At 37.9% G+C, this 24342-nt stretch overlaps 1 protein-coding gene across 1 annotated transcript in view; it reads right to left on the reverse strand.

Annotated features, from left to right (window-relative positions):
* Positions 1 to 1529: 1529 nt before the first annotated feature.
* The window catches only part of WIPF3 (WAS/WASL interacting protein family member 3), a 33737-nt gene continuing 10924 nt past the window's right edge, over positions 1530 to 24342 (reverse strand). The window contains exons 2-8 of the mRNA XM_081969838.1: positions 21079 to 21311; positions 9182 to 9314; positions 7969 to 8100; positions 6115 to 6879; positions 5400 to 5519; positions 3914 to 4015; positions 1530 to 2036 (exon numbers count right to left, since the gene is read on the reverse strand). Of these exons, the coding sequence (XP_081825964.1) occupies positions 1996 to 2036; positions 3914 to 4015; positions 5400 to 5519; positions 6115 to 6879; positions 7969 to 8100; positions 9182 to 9314; positions 21079 to 21282 (1497 nt within the window). The 5' untranslated portion in view covers positions 21283 to 21311 and the 3' untranslated portion in view covers positions 1530 to 1995. The remainder of the gene's footprint in view (positions 2037 to 3913; positions 4016 to 5399; positions 5520 to 6114; positions 6880 to 7968; positions 8101 to 9181; positions 9315 to 21078; positions 21312 to 24342) is intronic.

Genomic DNA, 24342 nt, shown 5'->3' on the forward strand with positions numbered 1-24342 from the left:
GTACATTTTAGGTATTTCTCGTAGGAAGTTGCTATCAGGAGTTTGGTGTCATTTGGGATATATGTATTAGACATTTATGATTGACCAAATTAATAAATTATTTCTGTGCAGAAATAATGTCTGGGTAGTAAATACTTTAATATTATTTTCTGAAGTGCATTAGATATGTTTTTTTTTCTTTTTTCCAATAAGAAATAAGATTATTAATGTAAAATTATTTACTTTCTGGAAGTTATTAAATCACATTATATGTCATAATATATGTTATAAGGTTATTTAAATGGGAAATTATCCCCTTTTTTCCTCTCTCTCCTCTACTCTTTTTAAAATTAATTTAGGATACAGTCTGAAATTTTTAAAATGTTTCAATAATTTTCATACTTAAAGGTCTCGGTGCAGATAAAGATGGTTACATGTCATTTCTAATTGAGTCATCATTGTCAAGACACTACTGCTCTGTGTCTTGTTTTTAAATATAAGGTCTGGCTCAGTAAATAATATCTTTTAGTTTTCCTTGGTGTAGAAAAGTCTCATTCCTTCCCCCTTTTTATTCTGGAAATAAGTTCTCGAATTCAAGAAAATTTAATAACCAAACTAATGGGGATATGACAAACATAGCTTCCTGTCTCACACAACTTTGCTTTCCACAAAAAGCAACAAAGGAATGTCAGCAATGGGGGTATTTGGGGCCCAAATATATAACAGCTAGTTTAAGACTTCAGATGCTTCCTAAACAAGATATATTCCTTTACTCCATGCTCCAGTTCACATATTCTTCCTACTAGTAGGCTGTGTCGACGCCTAATTCAAAGGAATTTTGTTACCGAATCCACTTATTGGAGAAAGAGGAGGGGGGGAATATCTTTCTACTCTGCTCTGTAGGGGCAACTGGTATTGCAAGCATCTTTTGGCCCTGTACTCAAAAACAAGATGCCCTGAGATATAGGAACTTGCTTTTTCTATTTAAAATATTCAAAGTAGATCTTGCATTTTAGAACTTTTTCTGGTTTTATGCATTTTTAATGCTTCTGATGGGTAGAGGCATCAAATGGGCCAGTCTTCGCAGAATCACATGGAAGCTTGCTAATTCAAGTAGTCCTCACTTAATGTTTAGCAGCCTTTGAATGTTAGGATGGCACTGAAGAAAACAGTCCTTGCATTTATGATCACTGATTATGGTCATGTGATTGTAATTCGGGCAGTTGGTTATAGTGTCATATTTAAAACTGTTGCAATAACTTGTGGTCATGTCATGATCATTTGCTACAGTCCCAAATCATAGGGAGGTTGCAAGTTATAGTCACATATCTTGCATAAGGATTGCAAATGATTTGCTTAATGATGTGGCAAGAAAAGGTTATAAAATCAGATAAGTCATGAGATACTTCACTTAACAACCACACAGCTAAATAACACATTTTCCAATCCCTATTGTGCCTACAAGTTGAGGACTACAAGTAACATTTTATGTTCTTAGTCTGATGGGCTGAAGAAGCTAATGGAAAATGTTTTGTTTTCCTTTCTTTTAGAAATCTATACATATGCACCACTGAAAAGCTATATACAAGAAAACAAAGGAGAATACTTGCCAGGAATTTATATATTATATAATGTAAATCAGTAAATCAATTGGAAATCATGAATTAATTACAACAGAAACTCCATGGGCAACTGAATTGCGTACAGTACAGGCAATCAATTTTACTTTACCAAAATATACCAAAAAAGAAAGAATAGCTATGTAAATTATAATACTCCATAGCATTTAAAAATAAAATTCAGGCCAGTTTTAAAGCAATTTAAATAAAAATACATTATGTTGCAATTTTTTTTAATAACTGAACATGCATTCCCATTCTGGCCCATCTGCATCCAGCAGTCTTTTAAGTGCCCATATTTGCCTGCAGCTATCACATGACTAACAAAAATATGCCCTACATTTTATACTGCAATTGATGAACTTGATTTTTTGGGAATACCCTTGAATTCTTGATCTCATCTTGCTTGTGTTCGCAAAGGGGGGTTGCTTGCTTTATCTGTAAAAAGAAAGATATTTTCCATGACATTATCCATGACATTTATCAATTTCTTTCTCCAATAATCAAGAGGTTTGAGCCATAAATCTGAGAAAACCAAGGCAAATTTATAGACCACTTATCTCAGTTGAAAGCCTTTATAATACCTCTGAATTCAACTAAGACACACATGTAGGCATACACTGTATGTGTAGCTTGCACACACGATTCTCAAATCACAACAATTTAATATATTTAGAGGATTAAGAAGTATCTATTTGACATAGGACTTAAGATAGCAGTTTCCCAATATGTACTGATAGTCCTTGATCTACAATCACAACTGATTGCTAAGCAAGGCAGTTGTTAAGTGAGTTTTGCCCCATTTTAAAACTCTTTTTGCCTCACTTATTAAGCAGATCACCCCAATTATGAAGTGAATGAGGTCATTAAGTAAATCCAATTTTCTCCATTGACTTTGCCTGTTGGAAGAGGGCTGGGAAGTTATAGTGATCACATGACCTCAGGACAGTGCAACTGTCATAAGTACATACCAGTTGCTAAGAGCAACTTGAGCAATTTTGGTTAAGTGATGATGTGGATGTTGCAATGGTCATGTGAAAAACAATCACAAGCCATTTTTTTCAGTACCACGGCAACTTCTAAACAAAGTTACTAAATTAATGGTTGTATGTCAAGGATCACCTGTACTATGTTTCTTATCCAACCAAAATTAGCAATCTGCACAAAGGACATGGCTTGCTCAGAACATCTAATCTAGTAGTTGGTAGGCAACAGTGCACCATGATGCCACTGTACTTTTACTGACGATTGCCTCAAGGGCCTCAATTTTTTTTATCTCCTCTGTCATTTCTTAAAATATTTATTTTTTAAAAGAACCATTTAAATGGTTTTATACCTATTTTTAAGAAGTGAAAAAATAAACCAAAAGTCAGCTTCAAAAGCTACCAGTTTCTTGCACCATATTGCCTTTGCATCAAGGCAGAGTCCTACTGAGATTAGTTGAGTACACAAAGGGTTCATTTGCATTGTTTAACATTTTCATCTTTTAAATATGAATATGCTAATAAAACAATTATAGTTTTAATTAGAACAATTACATATATGTATGCATGCAGGTTGACTGCTGCTGATTGCTTGGATAATCCCAAGTCTTTCTGGCAAGGTTTTCTGAAGTAGTTTGTTATTGCCTTATTCCTAGGGTTGAGAGAAAATGATTGGCTCAAGATTAGCTTTTATTTAATTAGACTTAACCATTACATGAAACTGGCTGACTAATTATGTACAAACACATATATACAATATAATAAAATGACATGTATGTATATAATTGTTCTAATAATAATTCACCTTCTGGTAAATGATTATTTGTGACTGGCTGTGTCTGCTATGTAGGTCATAATCTGAGTGCATCTATCACATGTCCTCAAATTTCTATCCCCAGGTTACTCCATGCCATATACTGAAACCAGTTTTGAATCCAAGGTAAACAAATCACTCTAGGATAATTTTTCTCAGCCTGAGAAACTTTTAAGATATATTGTCAAAAACAACAAAAACAAGTTTCAGTGGCTTTGACATTGTTCTTAAAATGGGAGAGTACAAAGAGGTCCAGGGTATAATCTTAATGATTTCGATCTGGCTGACAAAAGTCATACCACAGGGACACATGGGGTCTATATAACCACAAATTGTGGGTATCAATGGAGGCTCCTGTGATGTTTTTGAAAATTGCACTATTTAATCAGCAGACATTTCTCTACAGTGGAAACACTGTTCCATGCATTACACTCTCTCATAACTAGAAGGCCAAGATGAATAATAGCCCCTATTTAGGAAGCATTTCACATCATATTGAGTTAGAAATGTTGACTTACTTCTTGCTTCTTGGCTGGGATAAATTTTCTTAAAAGGCTTGAATTCTTCTGGTGGAGGAAAGTCTTCCACGGAATGGAAAGTAAATTTCGATTCAAAATCATCTGGAGTGAGTTTAATTTTATTAAAATTCATATTGAATTACAATAAGCAAAGTAACAAGCTTGTACTACATATGCACCCATCATAGAATGTTATACACAAGCACAATAAAATAATCCATCCAGCATATTCTCAATTCAGTTGCATCATTTTATCATATTTTTAAAATTCTGTACGTTTTACTTAAATCTTGTTTAGCCCCTTACACTTCTAACAATTCTAAAGATATTAGAATTGCAGTAGTCTCTCTCAATCCTCTTTTTTGTATCTTACTGTTTCACTTAAAAAGTTTAAATTCTATGATCGATCAATCTAGTAAAATACTCAAGTAGTTTTCTTAGTAAAAATACTGAAATGATTTGCCAGTGTTTTCTTATAAATAATGATAATAGTTGATCCTGGAGTTTTTTCCTAGGTATATTGCTAACTATGATTGTACAGGTAAAACTCAAAAAATTAGAATATCGTGCAAAAGTTCATTTATTTCAATAATGCAACTTAAAAAGTGAAACTAATATATGAGATAAGATTCATTATATGCAAAGCAAGATAGTTCAAGCCGTGATTTGTCATAATTGTGATGATTATGGCTCACAGCTCATTAAAACCCCAAATCCACCATCTCCGAAAATTAGAATATTACATGCAATCAATAAAACAAGGATTGTACATAGAACAATATTGGACCTCTAAAAAGTATAAGCATGCATATGTACTCAGTACTTGGTTTGAGCCCCTTTTGCAGCAATTACTGCCTCAATGCTGCATGGCATGGAAGCATCAGCCTGTGGCACTGCTGAGGTGTTATGGAAGACCAGGATGCTTCAATAGCGGCATTCAGCTCTTCTGCATTGTTCGGTATCATGTCTCTCATCTTTCTCTTGGCAATACCCCATAGATTCTCTATGGGGTTCAGGTCAGGCGAGTTTGCTGGCCAATCAAGCACAGTAATCCCACAATCATTGAACCAGGTTTTGGTGCTTTTGGCAGTGTGGGCAGCTGGAAAATGAAGTCAGCATCCCCATAAAGCTCATTTGCGGAAGGAAACATGAAGTGCTTCAAAATCTCCTGGTAAACAGCTGCGTTGACCTTGGTCTTAATAAAGCACAGTGGTCCAAAGTCCTGTTGCTCCTTGGTCCAAAGTCCTCTTTTCTGATGAGAGCAACTTTTGCCAAAAGCACCAAAAACTGGTTCAATGATCGTGGGATTACTGTGCTTGATTGGCCTCTCCATTCTTCCTCCATACTCTGGGTCCTTGGTTTCCAAATGAGATGCAAAAGATGCAAATGAGTGCATACTGACTTTCTTGAGTCTGTAAACTTGTGATAAGAAAAGTTCTATTTTTGTATATACATTACTTGGCAACAATAAATGACATAGTGCTACCTGTAATTCCTGGGTCCTGAATAGCTGGTGGCCATGGAGATACTTGTGTGAGTTGGCATTTGCTTGTGAGCTCAGTTGTGGGAGACCTTGCAGGAGGAACAGGTGGTGGCATCAATTTTGCTAAGAAGAATAAACATGCAAAAAAGAATGAATCAAGTATTTATTTGCATTCTTACCGCTCACTCTTATTCCAAAAAGTTGCAGCAAAACATACATACACATAACCTATTCATTCTCAGAATTAGGCAGTGTGATTAGTCACAATTAACCAATGTGGGATTGCAGTCAGTTCTCCCATTTTGTCCAGCATGCTTCTTTTTATAGATTCCTCGTATATTTTAAAATAACATTCTGTTCAAATCATCATATTCAGTGAGGTATTATCACTTTTAGATACAATTTCTCTGACTTATAGGAAACTTATTTTGGCCTACGGGCAGATATAACCTTGGACAATCTGTTAAAGGCTGCACGTTCAGTCAGTCGTGCAACCCAAGCAGGCATGTAGTCCTCCATGGACAAGTGAGAGAGAGAGACAGAGAGAGAGAGAGAGATTGTAGTTACATTCTAAAGCAATTTCTGAGTTGCACAATGTACAACACTAAGGATTCCAACTAACTTCCGCTCCTAAGTGTATATAGAAAGGACATCCGTACCCAATACGAGTTATATTCCACAGGACGTAATCCAATAGGGTGCCATTGAAAGTAGTTACCTCCACCTCTTCCTTGTCTCCTTTTCTGCATTGCAGGAGCTTGCTGTGTGCTTGGGGGAGTAGGGGGAAGAGGCACTGATTGAATGGGAAGCTTTTGCAACTGGCTCTTGGGAGGCATTAGGGGAGCGGAATCACTGCTGCTGTTCAAGGCACTGTTACAGGTTGGTGACGGTGGTGAAAACATTGAGGTTCTAGGTGAAGAAAAAGTAGACATAGAAGATCCTGGGAGAGGTGGTGGTGGTGGTGGAGGCATGGGGGGAGAATTATGTTTCAGATCGAGTTGGGAGGAGCTTGGGCTGGAACATTCATTAATTTTGCCTGGAAGCCCAGAGGGGGATGATGGAGACAAGGGTAATGGTGGTGGAGGTGGTATGTGCAATGGGGAGAGGTGACCTTTAGGAGTTCTAGTATGAGAGGATACAGCAGCAGCAGCAGTCATGTCTGGAGAAGGGAACTTATTAGGATGCTCAAAAGGAGGAGGTGGTACAGGGGGAGGAGGGGGAAAGATAAGAGATGGTTTGCCAGAGGGAGATGGTGATGGTAATGGTGGTGGTGGTGGAGGAGGAGGTGGAGAGGGAGAAGATGGAACTGAAGTAGGAGTAGAAGGAGCAGAGATGCTGGGGTGAGCTGGCATAGCACTCTGCATCTTGGATGCTTCTGATTCATCTGCTTGCTTAAGTCCACCTGGGGAGATCTGAAAGTTCCCATTATTGTTGAGTGGGACTGGGGCTGTTTTGGCAATAGGTGGCTTTCCAGTCCTATTCACTGAAAAAATGAAGCAAAAGCAAATAAATCACCTTTAATTTTCAAAACTACAGCCAACAATTCTTTCTTTGAATAGTCTAAATTATTCTCATTGTAATTAAATCTAAATAATTCATCCAGATTATTGGATTCAAATGAAGAAAACAAGAGGATTTTTTTCTAACTTAATTTCTTAAATCGATTGTCCTACTATCAATTAGCTATTCTAATCCTGCCAATTCATTTTCAAAGACTACAGATCCAGCAATTCCATTATTCCGGGAATCAGTAAGACCTAAATGTTGCTTCATTCTGTTGCCAGTCAAAAAACAAACTAAAATAGTACTGTAGAAAGGAGGAACTGTTCCTGCACATCTCAATTACACCATACAGAGGTGAGATGAATGTTTCCAGGCAACAGTTACACTCTGGTGAATTCAGGAACAGCTGTCTTTCCACACAGCACTGTAGCTTATTAACCTATTGTGCCTGAAATCTGTTTTTCTCATATACCTCTCTTACTTGCTTGATTTGTTAGTTTAACCTTGTTTTACCTGTTTGGTTGACAAACAATGTTTATAAGTAATAAACAATGTTTATTACTTTAAGTTGCATTATCCTTGACTGTCCTAGAAAACTATCCAGGAATAACAGCTAGTATGAATCCTAGCAGCATGATTATTAACTGGCTTGATTATACTTATTTTGAAACAGATATATCGTTCAAAGGCCTTGAGGTTTTGTGAGTTAATTTATTGTACAAGGCAAAAATGATGACCAAAACTCCCCTAATATAATGAAATAAGAGAAAATATATTGCAAATAATGTGCAGAATATGTATGTTTGTTGTTAATGCAAACATAAATACTACACAATAACTGATTTCTGCTCAATGAATACCAAAGTGATTTTGTATTTTATGCAATTCACAGGAAGTATAGCTAACATGCATCAAGAAATTGTATCTTATTTGCACTCCAAATCTTCAATTCTTCTTTGAATATTAATTTTATATACAAAAGTACAAATTAGTATGTCCTAACTTATATCACAAAAATATTCTGATTTTTTGTGTGTGTTTAGACTCCATTGCAAACTGTATTCTTTACCTGCTAAGTCTCTTTGGCCCACTGGTCTCAGAACAGGGAATCCTTCTGCAAAAAGGTTCCCTAATGCCTGAGGAATTTCACTGCTACAATTTCCAGAGCTTCCTCCATCTTTGCTTGGCCTTCTTTTGTCAGCTGTGAAGGAGGAGAAGAAGAAGGAGTATTATGTCAGCTTTTTCTTTTTCTGCTCTTTTTCTTTTGGCATAAAACGAACAGAGGCTAATCACTATGTATATACAACACAGTGATGGTTAAGCGTGGCAGGATTCAGCCAGTAAGCATGATTCAAACATGCTGTGGCTGGATTCACGCATACACTAAGCCAAAGAAAAAATACTTTTAATATGTAACGAAATGCTAAATATATAACTGAGCAAACTGTATCATGGCTTAGTTATGATGTAGAATCTCTATGCCTTACAAAAAGCACGTTGCGAAACGTTACAAAAAGCAGGACTTTCTGATGCATATATTAAGGCAGAAATATTCCCTGTAATCTAAATAATATAACTCTGCATATACTGTATATTGTTCTTTAAAACAGAAACTTAGGTGTTGACACTGACTTTCTATAATTTCAAGCAATTACTGCTGAGATTAATATGTTTCCCTTTTCTGCTTCTTTCTTCCACTACTTCCTCTTTATCTTGTTAATTTTCAAGGAATCTTGGGCATTCTTTGCTGCAATTTTCTTTATTGATTTTGGCTGGAGGGAATTGAATTAACTGGGAAACATTTTTTTTACATAGAAAACTGTCAATCTATTTCTCTAATGAAAGATATGACTGAATGACAAGTGTTCAGAATGGCTGAAAAAAGAAAGGCTCAAAAATGTGTCACTTGTACAGGAAATGTGCAAGAATTAAAGTCATAAACTGGAGGAGGAGGAATTAAGAACTGATTTAAGAATGAATACAAAATACAGTATGAATCCAAAATCCAAAATACTGTATATGGGGTAATTGGAAGACTTGAAAATTATTCCTCTAATTAATAAGAAGTTCAGAATATTTAAGAAAAATGTTAGCTTGATAAGATTCATTAACAGTTTTCAAATAATCAAGCCAATATAAGAAACTTTCATCAGAAAAATGAAAGCGAGTCTTTTAAAGAGTTTTGTAATCAAGGAAAAAATAAAGGTTTCTGCCAAGAAAGAGCTTTTAATGTAAAAAGGACTGAGCGGCCATTGGAGCATGTCCATAAACAGAAGACTTACGGTCAAACTGTGGAGCACTGCGATCATTGATTTGGGATACTCTTCTCAGTCGAGTCCCTCTTTGGATCTCATGTAGTAAAGCACTTCGACTTTTGGATTCCTCCCTTTTCACTTTGGGTGGTTCTGTGTTTGCCTGTCAAAATAATGGGTCAAAATCCCAGACATCAGGAGAGACAAGGACAAGGAGATGTGTCTAGCAATGTTTGGTTCCTTGATGATCATCACACTGTATATGGTTTGACAGTCAACATCAGCATCTTAAAACATGGGCCAGAAATTGTATTTGTTAGATGTACTTCATGTTTACCTCCAGGAATTCAAAGTATACTATTCTCTTCTCCATCTTTTCCTCATAATAAAGCTGAGTGAGTCCTAGCTCTTCTGACTGAGGATGGACTGCAGTTTGAAGTTTCCTGGTTATAGTTCACATCCTTAAACCCTACATCATATTGGCTTTCACTAATTGGTCACAAGTATCAATTTTTTAATACTTACAATACAATACAATAGTAGAGTTGGAAGGGACCTTGGAGGTCTTCTAGTCCAATCCCCTGCCTAGGCAGGAAACCCTATACCGTTCCAGACAAATGGCTATCCAACATCTTCTTAAAGACTTCCAGTGTTGGGGCATTCACTTAAGTATTGTCAGTGTCTGCTATTTTAAATTACAATCTGGTAGCCAAATTTACTAGGTGTTTCCTCAGGATAATATAGTGCTTCCATCACTATCTATCAGGATCCTTGGCCTACTTGAATTTTTACAGGTTTTTTCAATAAAAACAAAGCTTTCTAGTAAGTGATTGACAAGTGGAACATGCTGATCAAACGTTCTTTTAACTAAAGATATTACAGATTACAAATGCAATATGAATTACTTTTATTTAAAATAATTCATTTTCCATTTCAGCTGATAATCACAGACAACGATACTGATGACTATGCTAGTAAAGCCAATATAAAAAAATATCAATTGTCTTTTATTTATTTTAATCAATGAAGATAGTGGAAAGTACATCATATCAGTTTGGAATCAAAGCAACTGAAATCAAAGGAATATACACCCACAAAACATGATTAGGATCAGGCAAAGAAATAACTTGCATTTGTTTCCTTTATCCCACACTGAATCACTTTACTAAGGAATTCTATTCAGGTATAATCAAACTTTCATTTACAGATCTCCCTTCAGCAGCCTTGAAATAAAATAATTGTTGTCCCATCTAGTAATTTTTGATTTCTTATGACTGGGCATAGCAGCTATTTTGAAAGGGATTTGCCATTGTCTTCTTTCTAAGACTGAAAGAAGAAACTGGCCGAAAAAGAATGTTGGTCTTACCTGAATGTGTCTTTTCACTGGGGGAGAGGGAGTGGTCACGTGTGGATATTCTCAAAGCCTGTTTGGTCCAAAGACTGAGAGTAAACTTCTTAAATACTCCTTCCCTCCATTCCTACCCAGTTTCCTGATTGTTGAAGGCAAACAATCCAACTGAAAACAAACACAACAATAACAAACCTCCCAGGAAATTCCCGGCCCTCCCCATGGCCCCATAACTCGATTAGGGTGGGTCGTGACCACTCCCTCTCCCCCACTGAAAAGACATGTTCAGGTAAGACCAACATTCTTTTTCCAGGGGGAGAGAGGGAGTGGTCACGTATGAGCCCTGTAAGATTGCCTACGGTAAGGGTGGGCTCGAGCCTCAGGCTTTTTGGCGTTAGACTGGAGCACCTTCTTCTTATCCTTATTCTCGACTAGGATGGGGTTGAGCGCCTCTCCAAAGAGGTTAGGGCTCTTGAATGGAGTGGCCACTAGGTTCCACTTGGCCTTGTTATCTATCTGCCAGTTACTCAGCCATAAAAGACGGCGAGAAGTAACTGAGGTGGCCAAAGCACTAGACACAAATTTTACAGTGTCCAAAGTTGCATCAGCGGAAAACTGAGACGCAGCAATATTTTTGTCAGGTCTTGATGTAACCGCTCATCCTGGATCGGAATGCGATCCTGAAGCTGGCGAAGTCACGACTGTAGCATGGTTGAAATATGAGACCGCAGAGGCCGATTTTATGACCCGTACCATGGCGTTAATTTTTTTGTAAGGTAAGCTCTGCACGCTTATCCCTAGGTTTTAATTTATCCGCTGCATCTCCGGACACCACCGGAGAAGAGGAGACCAGGGTAGCCATCGGGGTGTCAATGGAGGGCAATTGAATGGCCTGGGCAAAGGTCTGCTTTATATTGTAGAAGCGCCGGTCATTACTTCCCAGGTTAGAGAAATTAGAGGGGCAGGTGCACTGGTTGGTCAGGACCTCCATGAACAAGGGTGGGGCTGGAATCTCCTCCTTGTTTGTGGCCATGTTGGAATATCTGGGTCCCTAGGTGGGGGAACCGTGGGATCCCCTGTCCCCACCTTGGTGGTCTTCCTTGCCTTGTTCAGGAAAACCTTGAACATGGCTGGAGGAAGGAGGATCAGGCTGGGTCGCATCCTTGTCCTCCGAGAATCCCATATCCTGGAGATTTTCCTCCCCCATGACCGAGGCCTCGCTAACCATGGATGGAGATGAGGCTCTATACTGGTGACAGCCTGTTCCCCCTTGAGACCTAGCAGAGTGGGAACTTCTGTCCCACTGGGCAATGCCCTGAGAGATGGCTGCAGAAATAAGCCTTTTAATGCCTTCAGGAAGACGCTCCAAATCCTCCATGTCCCCATAAAGATCACCAGAACCCTGAGGCGCCAGCCTGCATGAGGCGTAATGCCCCTTGGACGTCCCTTCCAAGGGATCAGCCTGACCCCCCCCTTGCCAAACCTGGAGAGGCCGAAGGAGAGGGGGAGGGAGACCCCCTTCTCCTGGAGTAGCTGTGGGACCTGGCCGGGGAAACTGAAGCGGAGGAGGGACTGAATCCCCGAGGAGAGGATTGCACTGACGGAGGCCTGATAGGAGATCCTGATGTGCTGGCAGAGGGAGGCCCTGCAGACCTGGCCTGCCTCTCGGCCCTGGCGAAGGTCTTTTCCAGGGCCTTATGCCTCCTGGCCTCCTCCCTGGTGGAGGCCCTAGAGCGACGCAGTGCCGCAATAGGCCTGACCGAGGGATCCCCGGGTGAAAACCCCTGCCCCAAGTCCTCCCCCCCCTAGCCAGGCCTTCTGCCTAGCCTTGGGGAATCTCTGAGCCGTCCTCCATAGCCCTACTCACGTGTCCGGACGTGCGGATGTAGTAGGAATTCAGGCCACTGTAGGACCTACCGGAGCCAGGGCCTTGGATTGGCACTGGGAGCTGGAACGACTAGGCCTGAGGCCTCTGCCTGGCCCCTCCAAACGGCCCTGCAGGCCAACCAAGGCCGCGCGCACGTGGCCTATTTAAAATGGCCACCGGAACTAGTGCGAGGCCAAGGATGGCCGAATCTGCGCGTCCCGGCTCTCCCCGCCTCCTGCGGTAAAAAGGGAAAAGCCTCATGGCGCTGGGGCCTCGCGGCAAACTGCGCACACTCCCTTTGCGCCTCTCTCTCGTAATAATTCATCGGAGCATGCAGAAGCCGCCTGACCAAGCCGCGGCTTCTCCGGCGCCTCGTGTGCACCTCATGGTGCCGCCGCCGCTTCTCCCAGCCCGAGGAAAGGCACAACGCAAGGCCTGCAGCTGGCTTGGAGCTGGCACCCCGCAGACCAAGAGACTGAGAGGAAACTGGGCAGGAATGGAAGGAAGGAGTATTTAAGAAGTTTACTCTCAGTCTTTGGACCAATCAGGCTTTTTAGAATACCCACACGTGACCACTCCCTCTCTCCCACTGGAAAATCACCCAGCATAGTCTTTTGGTTTCTAACTGGATGCTTTAATGATTACACAAAAACGGTACAATGGTTCAACTTTTGAGTTTGGACTTCAACCCCAAATAATAAAGTCTGTTGCTTCCAAAGCAGTCAGGATGATTGGTGGAACTGATATCATAGTAAAACTTAAAGTCAATTTGCATTTTATGGACAGTATTCAGCTCCAAAAGACATCTTTTAATTGGGAATGTTAGAAACAAGGAAGGAGGAATCAAGTGTTCAATGGTAGTGCAAATGTGTTGGGACTGCAGCTGCTAGAACTGCTGTAATTACAGTGCTAATTAAATTTGCAGGGCACCAAGTTGAGAAAGATTGAATTATATTTTAAACTTTTAATGAAAGGTAATGCCATTCAAAATAAGGCTGTCCCGTAATAAAATATAAAAATCACAAAATATAATAATCGGATCTGGAAGCTCCTTCGGCCTGGAGGTAGACCGACAGATCTGCCTATACAGAAACTTCATACATCACCAGAATCCATTTGAAAGTTGACCTAGATTAAGTTTTCCCCTTAATTCTGCTGTGACCATTTTGTATTACATAAAAATGTATTTGGGTGTTTGCTTTGATATTAAAGTGATGGGCACATCCATTCATATAAGGAACATTTACACAAGGAATTTTATTTAATTTTAGCTTAGCAGAATTATTACACCCAGGCAAAAATCTAGTCACAGTTAAACATATCTAAGAGACAAATAAAATATGGTTTTCTCCATTTAAATGAGAACTTAAACTTAAAACTTACATTTAAAACTTATAGACGTTTTCAAATAAAGAAATAAAGCTTAAGTGCTACTTCCCAGTTTTGATTTTAAAACCACTGCATCTCAAAACTGTTTTCCTTTCTCTACAAAAGGAGTGTCAAGCTTGCGGCATCACGTCATTTTGTGACATATTGTGAGGTTTTTTCCCCTTCACTAAATGGGGGGTGAGCATGGCCAGCATGTGACACATCTGGTCCACATGCCGCCAGTTTGACCCCCCCCCCTGCCCTAGAAAGGGCTGCATGTAATGGTGGATTTTCTGATTTCATGTGAACTGTGTGTTTTAAGCAAAATTCATGGTGAAAACTTTTGGTGTTTTTACTCTTCCACTTTCTGGACATCATAGTGTAATAGAATACCATCTATCAGTCAAAATCATAATGAGGGGAGGGGAATGGAAGGGATGGGCTTTAGAAAGTGCAAAGTAGTAACAAGCAACTCTCTCCCTCTTATGCTTTACACTTTCTCTGCCAAATCAGGAAAGTATACCCATCAGACAGATGAAGTAGGAGAACAAGGTCTTGAAAGACATAGGAAGCTCACCCATGCACCCACCCATCACAACCTACCAATCCATAGACTGAACTAAGTGACTAGTAACTAAATATACCAGAAGTGAATCTCCTGCATTGACAAGTAACTTTGCCAGCCCAACGGACACACTGTAAGTTCAATGGGCTTATTTTGATGGTTCAAAAAGCACCAAACTTGTACTCAGTCAGCAACTGTGCCTCAATTCCTTTTACCCAGATGAAAGGAAAACAAAATGGCAGCAGAGGGGAGTGGAAACTCAGGGGATAGGGTGTGTCTGAAGAAATCTGAAATAGTCAATCAGCATTGGGCTATCCCCTCCCTTAAGGGAGTCGAAGGGTACTGAGTCAGCAAAGCATGTCAGATTGTACCTGATTTGAAAATTAAGAAGAAAAAGCTACTCTAAAACTAGAATGGCCAAAGATGCAAGCTGAGAACAAGATACAGGCAACTCCTGGGGATATGAAAGAATAAAGAGGTTGTCAGGCCATGTTGACATGATAATTAGGTGCAAGTGAGGAAAGGGTTTCAACTTGGGACTGACTTTACTGCAGACCTCATGGCTTATTATCATGTCATATCTCTGCCTTTCTTGCTTCCCCATCTTGTTCACTGATGGGATCTCAAAACTTTGCACATTTCTGTAAATCTCTCTATTAATGCCCCTAATATAGATTTTGGATTTTTCCACAGGGCCAAAATAACTGCATTTTTATTTTGAACATTATTATTTTGAACATGACTCACTGAGATCCTCTTTTAATAAAGCATCATTTTAAAGGAGACAAAGAACTAAACAAGGAAAAGGAAACAAAATGGCAAATAACACAGATACTTCCAAAAGATAAGAGGCTGCAACAAAAGGCACAGATCATTCTGAGTAGGCTGACTATTAAACCAAAGATCTGAATCAATTATATTTCAGTCCTAGCCCTAAAAGGTTTAGTTCTGAAATAAGCAAGATGTGCTCCTGTAAACATATGTAAAGCTGTTATCTCTCATGGTTCAATAACTTACTTCTTGCACAATGGAAAGGAAGGAAATCTGCTAGAGATTAAATGTTTAACCCTTGTTATAGAAATTAAGCAGCACCATACGGTACTAGAATACTGGTGAATGCTGTCCTAAATGGCCAGGTAAGCATTTTGGAATAGTTTCATATTAAATACTGAAATCTTTTTTTAACAGTCATACATCACATTTTCCTTTAAGTGTAATTATTTTTAATTGTCTGTTTATCAACATAGTCAATTAGCTTTTGCTAGAACTTTCATTTTGGCTGTTCTGTGACATTCCCAACTTGCAGTTTATTCTACCTAAAAACATATCTAATAAAAGCAGAAACTAAAAATGTTTGAAAGCCATGATTGAAGAAATAATTTGGTTTTCAACTTTTTCATGCTGTGATAAACACAAGACAGATGACAAAAGCATATTTAAAGGGTAATAAGGCTAGTGCCTTTAATGTTAGAGTATAGTAGGGAGAGCAACTTGGGAATCCACAGGCTGTACCTAATTGTCAGGTTCTTTTTTCTATAACTCACAAACAAGGCTCAATATATGTGAAATTAAATCAACATTCAGATTTAGCCATGTTGCTATCGTGTCTATGCCATTCTCTGTTCAACATAATATCTGAATGCCATCCTATTTTAATATATCTCTATAGCTGATTAAAAATCTGAACCATAATGAAAAGATCACATATTATTTTTGCATGTTCATGCAGAAAACACAGACCCTATTTAGTAAATACTATAAGTATTTTAAATGGTTAGCCACAAAATTTTCCTTCTCTTTCCCATAAATATAGTGATAGCTCTTCTAGATGGCACATTCAGCTGGGGTAATATTGGCACCAGAAGATTTCCTGGGGGATGATGTAAAATCTTATTAATAGCTTCTATTCTTATGACTACATTTGTTGCCAAAAAGAGGGTCATTTTGAAATGCTGTCTGACAAATTAACCTACATAATTCACCTTCAAATTCCTTGATAACTTTCTCTCACACACACATTTATACACTATTTTCAAATGGTGAATGTTCCATATTCAAATGTTGCTATGGCACACATTAAAATGAAATGTATTGCCAATTACTTTTCTTTTGGAAAGCATCAAGCATACTTACTGTGAAGAACTGAAGAAACATAACTTGAAAAAGTCCTTATTTTTAAATAATCTCTTCAAATTCTGTTTCCAGCAGCTTTCCTGATAGTTTTGCTGTAACTCTGCTATTAGACTAGGTCCAGTGCTGGGCAAACTCTTGGTTTAAATTTAGAAACCAACAGCTGTGGGGTTTGTTTTTCATTCATATGTCCACAGGTTGTGTCATATGGACATACTACACAGTAGTTATTTTCTCTCCTCATAAGAATACAATTTGTTGGAATGTGACAAGGAGGAAAATAGGAGTAGGAAAAAAATCTTAACATATCATTTTATTTTTAAAACTGAATTACACCCCCCCCCCCCAATCGAAATATATTTACTGTATTTCTATTTCCCATCCAGGTTCTTATACTAGAGAGTTCTGATTGCCAATCAGATTCTGATTACATCACTGTAATGTGTGCCATAACAGCATTTGAATATGGATCATGGGGCTAGAAGGACCTTAGCGGTCTTCTATTCTAACCCCCTTTTCCAAAGTAAGAGTCCTCATACCATCTTGGACAAATGGTTGCCCATTTTTTCCTGAATACTTCCAGCAATGGAGCACCCACAACTCTTGGAGGCAAGATATTCCATTGCTTAATAATTCTCCTTGCCAGGAAATTCTTCTTTATTTCCTGCTTGGATTTTCTCCTAACATGCTTTCACCAATTGCTAGTTCCAGGTAACAAGAATGAATGCCACAGCTTGTTCAGTGTTTGGCCAAATCTGGTCAGCCATCTTTGTACTTGTACCTTGTGTTAATCACTTAATTTGCTTTCCCCCAGCTTTGGTTATATACCTATGTCCTGCTAAATCATAATTGATTCATAGACTCTTACAACAATATAAGACATAACAAAACCATTATAATTATCAAGAGAGTGGAATAAAGCAAAACTGCTGAAATGATACACAAGATTACGATGTTACCTGTTATGACATTGGGAGATGGACACATTAAAGATCTTCTTTTACTTCTTCCAACATACTCCAAGCATAATAGCGACTTACCAAGTCTCAATATTTGGCAATGGGTAAAAATCTTGGCAATGGGTAAAAATCTTAACTCCCTAAAATATATTGTTGGAATCCTTGGAGGTCTTTTTAAGCCCTTGTGATTACTGCATATTGTTGTTACTTGTTAATCTCACTTTAATAGACTTCTATAAGCAAGGAATTAGAGGCTAATGTTTTGAAATATTGCTGATATAGCGCATTCTTCATTTTTAACTCGCTCCTGGAGGGAAGTGAAATATAAAGAGTTAAAAATAAATAACCACCCCAAAACCCCACTTTCTTGATTTCCCTCCTAGAATTCAAAATCAACAAGAAAGAAAAGATTACTTCTTTTATTAAATCCCACGTATGCCTCTGCAAATAAGAATAAAATTAATTCCCATGACCTTCCTTTATGAAATCAGAACATGAACAGTTGGTGTTCATTTTCTTTGGCAGCCATTAGGGGATATTCTATTATTTCTTATATAAGGAATGCCACGTTAAATAACAAGTACAGTTTTTAAAAAAGGATGGAATGACTCATGCATTTAACAGGCTAGATTGTCGGGAGAAAGAAGTCAGTAAATCTTTTTTCTTTATCAAACTCATAAAATCTTCCTGATATGCCTGGTGTGTCTCTTTGCACTTCTACCATCAGGCAGAAGACATCAAAGTATAGCCAGCCGAACAAACAGGTTTAAAGATAGTTTCTATCCTTGGGCTGTGAGACTTTTAAATACAACCACAATCACTCCATGCACATGCTAGGTTTTTTTTCTTTTTCTTTCTTTTTTCGTTTTTGTTATATTTTTGCACCAGTGAGGTTAAAACCAATTTCGTTGTATTTAAGTACAATAAAGATTATACTATACTTATACTTATAAATGGAGAAATATAAACTCTCATTGAAATGGCAAATAAAGTGTTCAATCCAGAGTCTGATGTTACTTTGGCTTGATTTGATTTGCATGTTTTTATTGCCAATTCATGCATGTTCAGTGACTATCTACAGATATGAGATGTGGCCAGTTTCAATTCATACACTCCTTCAAAGTCCTGTTCTTAATATCGAGATTTACCAAGATCAAATAATTGCCACTACATTTATCCCTTTCCAAAAATTCCATATAGATATTAGGGAAGGTTACCCAGTACTTTATGGGACTGAATAATAGTTGGGCCTTCCAAATTTATGCATGGCTACTGTTAGATATTGTAAATAGTTATAGAGGTTTCCACTCCAGTCCTCCATTTAGGCGGGAAGCCTGGGTTAACCTGATTGGTTGAGAGGCCTGACAGCTGCCTATAAAAGGGGAGCTGTCAGACCTCACAGTTGCTGGATTGTACATATTTGACTGCTAATAAAGAGCTGTTGTTGCCTTCATGTCTGGAGTCTGTCCTCTCATTGCCCTGATCTAACAGCTACAGAAGCCACCTAGTGATGTAATGTCATCCTAGGATGGAAGAGAAATGATTTTTTTGATCCTTGTTTAGCGAAGTAAATTTATTTCAATTTTTAAAAGATTGCATTGTGTAAATATATGGAAAGAAATAAGATATGAAAATGTGTATAAAAAACAAAGCATCACGAGGAAATTATGCTTATCATCCATTTTTAGAAATGTCAGAGAAGGATTATAATAGTTGATCTACTTGAGGCTTTGTAGATGCAGCCCCATGAACTAATTCACTTCAGTTTTTTAAAGGTCGTGCATTGTACTGAATGGTGTAGGCAAATCAACTATGTCAACAGTTGAACTTGTGTCTGTTTTTCACCTACGCAGTTCCTACTTTCGCGTTTTTGCCTACTGTCTAATTTGACTTGACAAAATGCAAAGTTAACTCTAGACATCTCTGAAAATCACAGAGCAATATATGACTATGCCAACAATACATTTTCAGAGGGATATTTTTTAAATCATACACACACACATACACACACACACATACACACACACATACATACACACACACATACTTTTTGTCATTGGATTCTTCACCTTAATTTTTATGATCTGTACAATTATTCAGAAATTGAACTGTAGATTTGGCTGCATATGGCCTTTCACATTCTTATTTTTGAAAGGTAATAAAATATGAAAGAGAAATATATTATACTTTGTGAATACGTTTTCTGAAGTCCACAAATAAGTAAATTAGGTATGGAAACGTGTCTCTCACTGTCACAGATTAACAGAGTGCAAACATTGATCTGAACAGCTTTTTAGTTAATTAACATACTTTAATTCAGTCCTGTTAAGTTCTGAATGTGCAGAAAATCCTATCTAGAAGTTTGATGATCTCCAAGCATGAGGTAAAGTTAAAAGCAGGCAGTTGCAGAAGTCAACCAATTGATCTAAAGAACTGAGGAAGATTTTGATCAGATCAAATGACCCAAATATCCATTCAGTCCATATTGCCAGGGGCAATTTCCATATCTTGATATCCTTTCTAATGACTTTTTTAAATGTTTAAGTATATTTAAAGACCAGCTCCAGTCCAAACAGAGGATGATTTAAAATTTTCTGCACATGACTTTACAATACTAACTTGAATCCTTGTTTTGCACTTATTGGCTTTCTTTCCTTTGTTTTCTGCCTTAATATTTAAATTATGTCCACCATAGACCAGATTCCTGCCTTCTGGCCTGGTAAGCATCAACCTAATTGTTTAATCTCAGAACTCAATTGATATCTATCAATTTATTGACCTGAAATCAACCCAAGAAAAAAATATGAGATAAAGTATTTTTAAAGATAAACTATTTCTAAAGATAGCGAACCTAAATAGACCTACAAAAAATATTTTTGTAATTTGTGAAAAGTGAAAAAAATCCCCTTTTATTCCTATATTTGCATTAGAAAGACAAGATTGTATGCATCAAGCATAACTATATGGAGGTTTTCTAGAGTGACACAGTTTGTCTGGCTTTGGAATATCACAATATTTTTTGTATTTAGAAAAGGAATGAGCTGAAACTATACTGGATTAATAGTATACCTGATGAACGTAACACATTCAAGATCAGAAGGTGAGCTATAAACTATATTATAGAATGCAGAAATCATAATACATAAACCGTGCAAGCAAAATATTATAAAAATCAAATCCAAGCAACTAAGATCAACTAAATGGAAACGGAAAATAAAAAGAATTGCATGGTACTTTAAATAAAAAGAGAAAATATAAACATTTACTTAACGAATACATGTACCTACTTTCAAGAATAAACTGTTCTCCTATTTTACTTTTTTAAAATGCATTTAAAATGCAGCTATTGACAAAGCTCCAGCATTTTAGATTTTGTGAGTAGCATTAGTTTCCTTTATGCAGCTTTAAAGTATATGTTTAAATGTTCAGTAATATTACTACTAAAATTTTACAGAAATCAGGCTCAACTTCTGTTAACATCCAAAAAAGTTTTTTCAACTTTGGATCTACCTTAGAATCTCAGATTTCAGAGTGACCTCCCATCTAAATACCAAAACAGATATGACAAGAACTGGCCTTTTTTTTTCTTCAAGATCAGCTAAACCTAGTTAGGTGCTGCCACCTACAGAAGGCAAATGGGAGTAGCACTCTTTAAAGTCTAATCAAACCAGGAGGGGAAAAAAAACTTACCACAGGAAATGAAGGTAGTGGTGGTGGTGGAGGATGATCTCCAGATGATGATGAAAAAGAAGTAGGGGAAGTTAGCGATGGAGGACCTCCGGAAGAGGATGGAAGAGGTGGTGGTGGAGGAGGAGGAGGTGGAGGTGGTGGTCCTCCAGAGGAAGAGGGTGGGAGAGGAGGAGGAGGTGGTGGTGGTGGCGGTGACACAGGCATCTGTTGTCCACAATCAGAGATCGAATGCTCTATGGGGAAAATCAATATACATAACTAAATGCCCATCTTTCACTTTGGTCAGGGGTGTCCAAACTTGGGAACTTTAAGACTTGTGGACTTCAACTCCCAGAATTTCCAGCAGGCTGGTTGGGGAATTCTGGGAGTTGAAGGCCACAAATCTTAAAGTTCTCAAGTTTGGACATCCCTGACTTAGGTTATAAGGTGGTTGCTTTGTTTTGCTTTTTACAAATCTTAGATCTCTCAATGATAAGCAGATAAATCACATGCACAAAAGAAATTCCTGTTAGTTTCTAAGTAAAATATGCATTTAACAATTGTAGCTCTTCGCATTGATTAACTCAAGAAGGCTTTAAAGGAGGATTTTATGATTATGCCCTATTCTGCATTTTAAACATATAATTCAGTGAAAATGAAAGACTAATACTCTATTCAATTTCTTGTTTGGGAATTGTAGGAATTGTAATCCCATACATTAGAGGACATCAGATTGAGATCACTGGCCAAATACTATATGTTCATGTATAGCAGAATAGCAATGATGCCATTACAGTAGCTACTCCATTACATTGACTGACTAATCCTTTTATCAACATTGTGGTTGTTCTATAAAGTGAATTTGCTGATCTTCAATGCCAACTTTGCTGCCAGAACATGTATTCAACATATATTTGCCAATCTATTTTTCTTATATTATAAGAAAGTCAGTTTTCTTCCTGAAAGTCAAATCAAATTACATGCTAGATCCCTTATGCAGCATTCTGTGAACCATCTTCTCAGAAAGAATTCTACTTTTATACATAGGTACTTTTTCCATTAACACAAAATAGAATGAATTACAGATTTCTATCCAGACATTCAAAAATTAAAAAAAAAAAACACAAAAGTGGCATGATGAGTAATGTTAAAATAATGACATTTCTAATTAGAGTTTGGAAAGAAGCTTCTCTCAAGATGTGGTAATGAAGATTCAATATATTCCCCCCCCCTCTGATCCCCCTTTTCAGACTTCCAACATCCTCTTTTACTAAATGTAATTATTCCACTCAATCAAGTAATTTGGGAAAATAAGCAAGTCTTTATTTAAATGGAAGCTACTAATTAAAACAAATAATATAGTGACACAAATCAATTATGCAAAAGCCAATGCCACTCTATAGCTCCACCCTTCAGTAGCTTTCATGATTCTTCCACCAAGTCATTCTTTGCTCTGTTGAACACATATCTCAAAATGAAAATAAGAATGATCACTATGAAACAACAACCAAATTTATGGTGTGTGATGCACCACTAAAAACCCCAGTACTTTGTAAAGCAATTAAAAAAAGAAGCATGTGAGGCAATTTTATTTGTGGCCACTATAGTACTTCATCATAGTTTTGATCAACGTTATTTCATACCTGTTATTAAATTGGAATGATTCCCGATGATGATGTATACATATATATGCAGTTTTCTTGGTAGCAATGCAGATTTACCAATGTCTTTTTCTGGGATGATTTTTCAATTTCTCAACCTCTACATCACCTTTAATATTCCACTAAATTTTTTTGTCCAGGTATTAGGCAACCCTGACTTTGTTTAGTTCCAAGCCCAAGTATCACTACCAATGACACAAAAATGCCAGTGGTGGGTTCCTACTGGTTCGGCCAAACCGATAGTAGCTTGGCAGCCTCAGTCACTGAAACTGGCAGTGACCCACACCTGACAAGCCCCCGAACCAATTCTCAACCAATTCCCAGAGGGCGGCGCCCAGGAGCAGGGCCTTCTCTGTGATGGGCCCAGCCCTCTGGAATGACCTCCCCCCTAACATTAGGACTACTACTGATCTCCGCTCCTTCCGCAAGAAACTCAAGACCCACCTGTTCCAACTAGCCGGCCTGGCTCAACTATAGCTCTATCTTCTAATCCCCCTGGCAATTTTAAATTTTAGGGTATTTTAATGTTTTTTAACTCTATTATTATTGTGTTATTTTATGAATTGTAATAATTGATGTTGTGAGTTTTTTTATACCTCCTCCGTGCAACATGTGATATGTATTTTTATTGTACGCCGCCCCGAGTCCCTTTGAGGAGAGGGAGCGGCTTATAAGCCTAATAAAATAAATAAAAATAAATAAATCATCTTAGTTTTTGCTTCTGTGCATAGCAAAGCAATTTTAATTGTACTGCACATGCACGGGCTGTGTGTGCGTCCCTGAACGAATCAGCAGTAGTTTCTGCCAGAACCCACCCCAGAAATATGTTCCCTCAGGTCCAATTGGTCATGATGACGGCATACATTAATTTTTATGGGTAAATAGCAATCTGTCATTCGTATCTTTGAAACTTTTTTTAAAAAAATACCCCATCTTCTCAGCATTTGCTCTGATTACAAGTAATTTGACTTCCAAGACAAGGGGATAGAAAGGGAACTCATCAAGGAATGATATCAAGGAATAGCCAACACTCTAGGCTCAAGATCCTGACAGATTTGACTTCTGGACCCTATCTAACAAAAGGAAATTCAATGGTGAAACAAGTAAGGTTCTACATTTAGGCAAGAAAAAACAAATGCACAGCTATAGAATAGGTAGAACATGGCTCAATAGTGGAAACTGCGAGAGGGATCTTGGAGTCCTAGTTAAATATGAGCCACACTTAAATATGAGCTAGCATTTTTTGTGCAGTTGCTGAAAAGCCAATCCATTTCTAAGTTGATTAACAGAGGTATAAAATCAAGATCACATGAAGTGTTAATGTCACTTCATAATGCCTGGGTAAGACAAAACTTGGAATGTGATATCCAGTTTTGGTTGCCATTATATAAAAAAAGATGCTGACACTCTAGAGTGCAGAGAAGAGCAACAAAGATGACTAGGGAATTGGAGATTAAAACATTTGAAGAATGATTCTAGGAATTCAGCATGTCTAGTTTAATGAAGAGAAGGGGGTGACATCATAGCAGTGTTCCAGTATTTAAGAGGTTGCCACCATTAAGATATTGTCACCTGTGCATCTGAATGCAGAATACGAACTAATGGATGGAAACTAATCAAGGAG

Source organism: Natrix helvetica (assembly GCF_964273705.1).
Source record: "Natrix helvetica genome assembly, chromosome: Z".
In the NCBI taxonomy this organism is placed as follows: Eukaryota; Metazoa; Chordata; class Lepidosauria; order Squamata; family Natricidae; genus Natrix; species Natrix helvetica.